The sequence below is a fragment of the Telopea speciosissima genome, chromosome 2 (assembly GCF_018873765.1).
Source record: "Telopea speciosissima isolate NSW1024214 ecotype Mountain lineage chromosome 2, Tspe_v1, whole genome shotgun sequence".
Lineage (NCBI taxonomy): Eukaryota > Viridiplantae > Streptophyta > Magnoliopsida > Proteales > Proteaceae > Telopea > Telopea speciosissima.
The window spans coordinates 18896741-18907417 of NC_057917.1; the positions used below are offsets into that span (position 1 = coordinate 18896741).

A 10677-nucleotide genomic window follows, 5' to 3' on the forward strand; every position below is an offset into this window, starting at 1 on the left:
GTTTGAGGGCTTTATTTGAAATTACATAGATGTTCTCATGAATCTTTTTCTTTCATTTACTTTCTTGCCTAATTATTTATGTATATCATGAAGTGATAAGGGTATTTTAGTGGTCGTAGAGCAGCTCAACCGTTGGGAGAGAGTAGATCACTAACGTGCAACGGTGGTCTACGATCAGCTTACTCAAATAGGGGCAAAAGCAAGCCTTTGGCTCACCTTGATGGGGAGTTATTCTAAAATAGAAAAATGAAGATTGTGAATAAATCTCTGCCTACTTGACATGCCACAGACACATCGAACAAGAACTTTGAGAACTATCTGACTATAACTAAGTAAAGTTACATTAGATCCCAAAGGGTGCTCAGGATGCCCGGTGGTTGGCTAAACCGCCCACCCAATTGATAATATAGCTCCCAAATGGATTTGGATAGTTTCCCAATGCCGAATTTTCAAACGTGAAGTCCTATAAACGAATACAAACATGAATCGAACACGAATTTTTGACTATCTCGAATATGAACATGAATCGAACACGAATTTTTGACTACCTATTTATACCCTTATTTTATTGGTAAGCCACACATATGTATTGAAAGGACCATGTGCTTTAACAGGGCATGGATCTAAAGTCATAAAGAGTTCCGGGCTTCTAGCTAGAAAGATGACAGGGTGTCAAGAGGGCCCAAAGAGTGGAAGCTATTAATGCTACGGCATCAAATTAATATCAGACTGAAATAGTGAAACCTAGAAGAAAAGTTTGCTTGGTAATGGGGCTAATTATGTTTTATGATCAAATTATGCAATCATTATTGTCAAGATACAAACACAACAAGCAGAAAAGTAGTGAGACATTGGAGAGGATATCCAATCTATGGTGTCTCCCTATTTCATGGACCTCCCATAACCACTTTATAGTGCTCCAATTTTAATTTGGGTTGGCTTTTTCCTGTGGGAACCAAGGATTTACCAATATCGATCTGATACCAATCCAGATCAGTCCGTATCGAACAGACTTGTCCTGAGTTCGTTTAAAAATTAGGTTTTTACCATTTTTCCCTTGGTCCATACTGATCCCTTGATATAGAATTGGCCAGGAATTAGTATCGATCCTGCCAATATCGATATGAATCGATCGATCCGACCAACCCATTACTAAATCAATGGTGGGAATCCTTTTTCCAAGTGTCAAACTTAAGTTGTTTATTGATTTTTTTGGGTTTGGGGTGGGGTTGGGGTGGGGTGGGGTAGGGTTGGGGTTGCGGTGGAGGGGGGAGAGGTGGCCATCCCTCTAATCCTTGCTTGTCTTGCTTTTTCCAGGGCAGTTTCATTAATGTATTGGGGGTGAGGCATCATTTTGTCTGGATACTACCACCTAACATAATTGGAATCAAATGAAATCCATTATGATCCATTTTTATTTGAGATCTTGGAGCTGAGAAGATAGGGTGGGTGCTTCAACCAGAACACGTGGTTTCTCTATTCCGTACCAACTTAGATATCAATATCCAAACATGGCATTAAAGAACTCAGCTCTATGGTAATAATCTTGCTTCATATGAACTTGGCATCTACATATTATGTGGGGAGATCCAAATGTGTTTGTTTGAACAGAAAGGTTGCAGATGTGCTCGTGTACAAGTAATCCATTCTGATGAGTTAACTATTTCTTTCTCCTGATTAACATCTCAAAACATGGAATCGGGATCGAAAAATTAAGTGATTCTAGGATTTCTTGGTATGAATTGGTCATGTTGAATCAGGATTGGTTACGACCGATTCATTGATCCAATTCTTGATTTTTGGAAACTGCGGTTTTGATCCACCAACATGGTTCGCTTTGTTTTTACTGGCCTTGGTGGAACGGTAAGGTTGCTCCATTGTGACCAATTAAGTGGTTATGAGTTCAAGTTTGAAAACAGACTCTTTGAGAAAACAAGGATAAGGTTGCGTACATTATGACATTCCCTAGACCCAGCAGTGGTAGGAGCCTATTGCACTGATACGCCCTTTAATAATCATCTTTCTATGAGTTGATTGGTCGATTTGAATCAAAGGACCTTCTGGCTGGGATTATATATTGTGATCAACTCCCAACCTAAATGCCAATTGACCACTATGGACCGATCAAACCGTCGCATACCCACTCGGCATTTTCGGTTTATGGAGTTGGCTAAACACAGTCTGGTTTAATTCGGTTTAATGGAACCACAAGTTACCATAATTACTACTTCAATCCAAATCTAGATTGGTTGATCACATACTCATCCTGTCACCCATCCCTTAACAACGATAAGTGTCTAGATTAAGAGGTCATAAGCTCAACTCTCTTTCGACCTATCTATTAAAAAAATAGGAGAAAAGTTTTCTATGAAGGAAGTGAGGAAAAAAATGACCGTCCTGCCTCCTATGAAAAGTAATACACTCTTTCGTTGGCCCTTCGTACATGTAAGGGCCATGCTCCCCACAGAAAATACTGATCCTTAAAAAAACAAAACAAAGAATTGGACCATCCTTAACATGGTCCCAATGCCCAAAATTTAATAAATGGCCAATTTTGAAATGATTTAAAATTATTAATGACAAATTAAAGTCGTTAATTAATAATGGTTTAAGGGCTGGTGGGGAAAGTACGAGATGATAGGGTGGGAAGTGGGAAGGACAACCGTAGACTCTAATCTCTATGTTTAAATAATGATTAATTAACATTAATAAATCTCTAATCCCCTCGTCAGTGAGTCCTGAATCCTGATAGATGGGTGATTCTCTGATTCTCTTCTGCTTCCACCTTGGCATTGATTGGTGTGACGAGAAGAGTGATGAGTGTCCAACTCACGTTAACCAATACGAAGATAGATTCAAACTCAACTTAAGAATCTGGAGTTTTGTGGGGTTTGAGATTACAACCTCCAACCTCGTGCGTGGGAGCCTGGAAGGCTGGGAGGGTTACCCACCCACCCTTAATTCAATAATCAATATATTTATTTATAACCCCAGGAGACCCAGCCGTGCTCTTCTCCGCTGTGGTCGGTGCCAGAAACCCACGCTCGACGAAGCTTCCCCCCTAACGTGCGCCTAGAAATGCTTCTACCATATCCCAGCACCCACGCTCCAAGACATCGTGGTTTCCCCTCACCCCCACTCCCTTTTTACCTTTCTCTCCATTGGGTCCCCACACTATTTACATATTCGCCCACCTTCAGATCCATCCATGAGTGACCCATTTCCAGCCCTGCTCTCGATGGATCAATGTGTTGTGGTTCTTGGGTCTATGGTTTAAAATATCGGTATTGGATCGGCTGAGACATTAATTGGCCAATATCATATTGGTGTAATGGTCCATAGTGAGGGCAAAATGGTCAAAAGAATCAAAAGTTTAAAGAAAAATAATGTAAAACCATGCGATACTAGCTGGTCTGTGTCGGTAATGGTATCAGTATCGACTGAGACTCAGACCAATACCGATATTTATATTTAAAACTATGTCATAGGTGCAAAACTTCTGTGCCTGTCTTAGTTTTATCTTTGAAACCATAGTATCAATTAATTAGATATATTCACATCATCAGTTAATCATGGATTAATGTTTTAATTTAATTTGATTTTCTTTATATGTCAATATAATGATTTGAAATTATTCAAAAACCAAAAATTTTGGATTTGGATTTGGATTTGTCTTCTAAAATTTTTGTTGAAGTTAATCAGAATGAATTGAATTATTTTTGTTTCCATTTTTGTTGTTGTTGTAATTACTAATTCTAATGTGAATTTCAATTTTCTGCAACCATTTGATAGATTTATTTAACATTTGGGAGAAAAGAAAACCACTCGGTTGTGCAACATGATATGTATCTGTGCCGAGACACAGTCGTATGCGAAATGATTGATGCACCCTTAGAAAGATAGAAAGATACAACAATGCACCGATCATTTCGCACATAATTGTGCCTAAGTGTAGATACATGCCACACTGCATGACCGAATGGCAATCCTTGTCCCTTAACATTATAATTTGAAGGAAGGGAGTACGGACTAATCCATTATCCATCAACCCAACAACCCACATGGTTAGCATTTAGAGACATGCCCAAGCTTGTACTGTTTTGTGGGAAGGGTAGTAATGTAATATCAAATAAATACAGGGAGGAGAGCCACCTTGCATGAATACAAGAAAACAGCTGGACTGTTTGGACTTATTCAGATATATAATTTATTAAAAAGGTGTACTCTCTCTCTCTCTCTCTCTCTCTCTCATTTGTATTCCGTACCTAATTACTGATTCGAAGAAAACTTCATAATTTAATTGAGCTCCTTCTGCAATTCTATTTATTAAAATTGCTTGCTGCTCTCAAAATACTCTAAAATTGGTTGTATCCATGGGAGAGGCGTCGTGAGGTGTTATTAGGGCACTGGGGGAAGTGTTTTTCTTCAATTCCTCTGCAGTCTTTGTCATCCCCAACGCATGGATTTTAGGACATAAGATTTGTATTACATCATTAATTAATTAAAAGGAAGAGTTTTTTTTTTTTTAATCAAAACCAGAACCGAAATATCAAGATTATTAATTAAAAGAATAAATAAACTATCTAGCTATTCCAAAATAATGAAAACCACTAGCCCCTTTATTTATGTATATTTCTTTGCTTTAACCAGTGGGTTCAATGATTTGTCCCTTCTGGAGGTTTATTTTGTAGTTTTTCCTTTCGTAGACTAAAAGTATGGATTTTTGGGAAAAACAAATGCTTTTTCATCTATGCGGAAAATTATTTTAAAACGAAAGGTAAAATCATGGGATCTCATCGTTCAAGTAAAAATTTTCACTATTATTATTATTATTATTATTATTATTATTATTATAATAATAATAATAATAATAATAATAATAATAATGAGATTACAAGATTTCTCTATAGATCATGTTGAAGATCACCAAACTTCAACAGAAAATATCCATATTACAATACTCTCACTTCAAAACTCGTCGTAACAAATACAAAAAAATCGTGATACTTTTCCTTCTTCCCTTAATAGATAGAATACCCCGTCACACCACAATCCGAGAGGTCATCTACGTGAATTGAAATGTTGTTCTTGTACTTTACTCTTCCCCCTTACCTTTTACCTATTTATATATTATAAAATATATATGAAACATATCCCAAGGGGTCAGCTGAATTGGCAAAAGACCAACTCCTCAAATAAAAGGTCATGAGTTCAAACCACCTGAGTTCAAACTACCTTGGGACCTATCCCCATCCCCTATATTCCTCTCCCGCCCACCCCCCCCCACCAATATTATACAATCTCTCAATCCAAGAAATATATATATATATATGAAACAACATGAGAAGATGGGAAAGAGTGTAAATAGTATGAAACTCTGTCACCGCCTTAATTGTCAAAAGGTGTATAGAAGAGTCCTCTACTCAATGACGCGAGGACACCCAAAATGGACCATGGGTAATGTTCAATGCAATTGTATCTTTTGGGAAAATGTTTCTTTGACACCTATTTTAGCATCCATTGGGACAATCACTTTTGACCAAGTGGATTGGTGGTTTCATAAATCAATTGTTGGATGAGTTTGGGAAACCCATGATATGCCACTTGTCAAGTTTGGTGATAGATCTCAACCATATAGCTTAACAAGCATACGTTATCACATCGGGTGTGTGAGTGTGGTGTGTTGTGTATATTCGCCATTCCACGGTCCTAAAAGTCGATTAATCTTTTGAAATTGGTGTGTGGTTTGTATGATTACACTTTCATAAAATAAAAAAAAAATGTTATCATTCTTGATTTTCAAGAATTCTTCTTAATTAGTTCATGTTTTGCTCATTTCTTAAATTTTTAACATTTATAATAAAGTACATGTATGTCAAATTGATATAAAATTTTATCATAAATAAATGATGGTGTCGACAATTACCGGTCTAACAAAACTCAACTCCCTATCTTGGTATATATAGCGGAAAATACATGTCAGTTTGGATATGGTGGAAAAACGAAAAATAATCCAATTGTTTGAGGGGTTGCTTATATCATTAATCAAGATACCAAAAAAAATTTTCTTGCTTTAATTTCTCCTTTAAAACAAGAATAAAATTAAAAAATTGAATTAGAAGGTTTTTTTTCCTTCTAAACTTTGCAATGCTTTAGTAAAATATTTTCTTCTTATTAAATCTATAGAATTTTATTGTATTTTTTGGAAAGAGAATTCCTATAAAATTATCTACATTGAAACAAAAGGAGTTTTGAGGCAAGATATGACCATTTGTAGGTCCTTGATCCTCCAACCATGCTATATGTTGTGAGCTAATTGGGGTTCTTGACCTGCTTTTTGAGAACCCATAACCAAGTAATGGAGTTTAAAAAAACACAGGAGCACTTTATCATTGCATTGCTCATCAGGAAACAGCCTTTTATATAGACCAAATATTTACCCCAATGTAAGATCAAATGAGCATAAATTTACATAGGTAGATCCCAAAATCCATTGCTCATGTGTAAAGTCTTAGCCCAAAAAATGAAATCAGAAATTTGGTGAATTAACATTTTGAAAATCTTAAGATTTCCAACATGGAGTATAGGCTATTGAATGAGTTCAGATCAATAATTCTTCTTATTGGAAAGAGGTGCATGCCAATGCATGGGAATCTACTAGGTTAGGACATTGACTCGTGGTCAATCCAGAGTACAAACCATGCCTTATCCATCCAATGGTTGAAATTTTGGATTAAAACCCTCTGCAGTGTGGGCATCTGACGTTGCACTGCAGTGCAGTCCTAAAAGCTCAACAGGTAGACAAAGCTTCATCCAACGGTGTGAGCTTGATGCAAGGCAGTTTTATTTTTCTTTCTTCTCAAGCTTGGCACTATTGGATGTCATATGTTCCATGTGTCGAACTCTCAAGATCGTACTACAGTGTACCACCAAATTACCGCCAAATTAGGGCACTGTAGAAGATTTTTTCCTTGAAATCATCACATTATCTTTCCATGTGAAAAAATTGTAGATGGAACATATAGAATAGCCCTCTTAAGTGGGCTATCCAAAAGACCTTTTGTAAAGAAAAGGACAAAAGAATTGGAAATGGCATAATGTTTCTAGTGTGACATGCTGTAGCTAGGTGCTGCTCCTAAACTTCAACGTGAACATGTAGACATTGATTGAAGAGTTAAAAAAGGTTAAAGAGAACGGATGGGATGTCGATTTCGATTCCGATTGGATCAGAATCAATTGAAATTCTAGAAAACTGGAATCAGGAAGAAACAAAAATATTCTTACTATTTGTGATATTTTTTTGGAGTTTTTAGTTCAATAAACTTGAGAATCTTGTTATCAGAGGTAAGTTTCATTAATTTTAGAACTAAGTTTCTCTCCACTGATCGAGGGTTGATTCTTCATCATCCTATAGTTCACAAACTCCTCAGAAGGTTTTGTATGTTAAAAAATTTCCTTCCAATACCCTTTTCTGCCCTCTCCAATCCCGCAGTGAATGAAATCCCATTCACTGTGGGTGGAGGGAAACTCATTCCTTAATTTTATGTCATTTTACTTGCAAAATATGAAGGTCAAATGTCATTGATTCTGATTCAAATCAAACAATTCATACAATCAAATTCGGATACCTCTAAGGATGTTAACGAATATTCGAAAATCCATATTTGTATCCGTTAAAGAGAATCCAAATTCGTCCAAAAACTAATCAAATACAAATATGATAATCCCATAATCCGATTGATTATTAACTGATTCGTGTAGCAATCTGACAATAATAAAATGTCTAAAATATATCTTGGTGTTTGTCTATCCGATTAATTTTTTTTTAATATTTATAATTTTATAAGTTAAGATAATGTAATTATTTTTTAAATTTTCTATTGGTTTATATACATTGTTTTATGTATTGTGATTTGTGATACATGAAATCACATATTTATTAAAATAAATACAAGATAACATCAAAAGTAGAAAACGTATGCAAATTAAAGACTAAGAAGAGTAAAATAAAATGTAGTTTCTAAACTCTCAAGTCTCAATCCTAACCTTCATCAATAAAATGATAAAAATGTCAACGGATATGATATTATCTGAATCCATCCAAATATAATCGAAAACGAATATGATAATACCACTACCCGAACAATTCGATCCGTTTACATCCATAGATACCTCATACCATGAAGACGACAACTGTTGCATTCACTTAGGAACCAATTTAGGTGAGCTTGAAGTTTAAGCCTTTATTAAGTTTCATTTAAGTGTTAAATGAAAAACCTTAAAATAACCATTAGCATAAGAGGGTATTTTCGTAAATAGAAACATCTCCCCATAAATCCCTTGTTTGCATACTCTGTTTTTTTATTTCCCCTGGTTTAATCTTTGATTCGTATGAAAACCGTACAAGAATGGCTACAAAGTACAAACTCCCTATATAAAGTGGTACCTTCCCTTCCCTCTCCACTCTCTCCCTCTCTAATCATCCCTTCACCATTCCATAGTCCACACCGCCAACACCCTCACCTGCCCACAATTGAGAACAGATAAGCAGAGATATAAAGAAGAAGAAGAAGAAGAAGAAGAAGAAAGTAAGTGAAGGAAGGAAGATTAATTGATCAACGATGGGAAACAGCTTGAGATGCTGCTTGGCGTGTGTTCTTCCATTTGGAGCTCTAGATGTGATCCGGATCGTCCATTTAAACGGGCATGTAGAAGAGATCACCCGTCCGATCTCTGCTGGTGAGGTTCTCAAAGAAAACCCCAACCATGTCCTTAGCAAACCATCCTCTCAGGGTGGAGTTGTTCGAAGAATTCTCATTCTCTCCCCTGAATCCGATCTCAAGAGAGGTAATATCTACTTCTTGATTCCCTCTTCTTCTCTCCCTGCTGACAAGAAGAAGAAGAAGAACAGAACCCACCACCTCTCCAATCACTCTTCCTCCTCTTCCTCTTCCACGAAAATCAAGAAGACGATAAAACCCATCACCACCGCCACCACAACCACAACCACTAATAGCGGATGTGGGCCCAAAGATTGCGACCGATACCTCACTGAAATCCTCTCAGAGAAGAAATCTTCCCGTCGAGATCGCCGCAGTGGCCGAGTTTCAGTCTGGCGGCCTCACCTCGAGAGCATCTCTGAAGACTTGTAGCATTTTTTTCGCCGCCAGCCACCGGCCGGAATCTGGAATGGAATTCTCCCGGAGTTTTAACAAAATTACAACGACAACACCCAACAATCCAAACAAACACCAACAACAACAAAAGAGAGAAGCAAATTTGGAGAGTTGTGGAACACATTTTCTTCCTATGATCATTGGTTTGTGGATAAACAAAAAAGATTTGTACTTTTCTCCCCATTTTCTTGTATAATTTTCCACAGAATGTAAGAAGGGGAGCAGATTCAGAAATTTTATTTCTTGATCATCTTTTTTACTGGGAACTACTTCAGATGATTGAGATTTTCCCAAAAAATGTGAAAGAAAAAGAGAGAAGAGTTTGTGCTTTTACAAAACTCAATTTGTAATTTTACAATTTGAATCCTCTACTGCCAACTGCGCCCTGCTCTGGTGGGGTAGGGCGGTCATTGCACTCTAGCCTGTGTAAAGTAGCACGTCCTATGGACGGGCAGTGGCAGTAGAGGATCAGAATCCATAATTTTATGAGTCTTACTTATTTCTTTCAAATTCAACTTTCTTGTTTTAATCACATCATTTCCAATCCCAATGTGGACTAGGGAGTAGTTCAAGAATCTTAAAGACAAAAATAATAGGAATCTTATCATCTCAAGACAAATTAATTTCCTTAGATTACTCATTAGATGTGTTTAATAATTCTTTCATGGAATGATTGGTTCCATATCATTAATTAAACATATTTAACTATTCTAAATATGGGTTATTCAACGACTCTACCATCTCCAACACTAACCTAACTTAGCCAGCTAATAGCCTAGTTTAAACCTTATGCGGCACTAAAGTTCCATCATTATGAATGCTTAAGCATTTTCATTATTCCCGCAATATATTAATCTAGTCTAAAAGCTATGTTTGTTGATTAGAAATGTAAATATAATACTTATTTGGACCGGCTTTTATAGACGGTCGTATATGAAACACGGTCAACACTTCAACAGTCGAATAGGCATACGAGAAGCGAGTATTCCTATCTAACGATTATCATGCAAACTAATCCACATAGTTATATAGGATTGATTTAATAATAATCAGGGCAACATAATCTGATGAAGCAGGTAGTGTAGTCATTCCAATTTCTAAAAAAAGAAGAAAGCATTAAGGGAATAAAGGGTTAAATCTTCATGTATACATGATACTAAAGTGTACTTTTAAGGTTAACAAGCAAGAATCCTCATTAATATTTGGGAAAAAAAAAGGTTTGCCTGGTCACGTAACCTTGCGCTTAGATATATGAGCATGCAAATTACCACTTGTTCCTTATAAAATAAAAAATCCCATCCATGTATACATGCCCCCTGCATGCACTCTCATTGGCCCCCGTACTGGTGTAGAGGCAACACTATCCAACCAGGCAGTGAACTTTTCTCCTTAATATTTAATTGCATGTCTTGCTGTTTTGAGCCATATGGACTGATAATTTGACATAATGGACTTTTTCATAGGTACTACTACATACCCTTAGATTAGCTGACTTTCAAGT

General features: G+C 36.5%; 1 protein-coding gene across 1 annotated transcript; it reads left to right on the forward strand.

Moving 5' to 3' along the window:
• The first annotated feature begins 4011 nt into the window (after positions 1-4011).
• On the forward strand, positions 4012-9152 carry LOC122650519. Its single transcript, XM_043843926.1, has 2 exons — positions 4012-4022; positions 8594-9152. The coding sequence occupies exon 2, from the start codon at positions 8622-8624 to the stop codon at positions 9150-9152; it is 531 nt and encodes a 176-aa protein (XP_043699861.1). The 5' UTR covers positions 4012-4022; positions 8594-8621.
• Positions 9153-10677: the final 1525 nt, after the last annotated feature.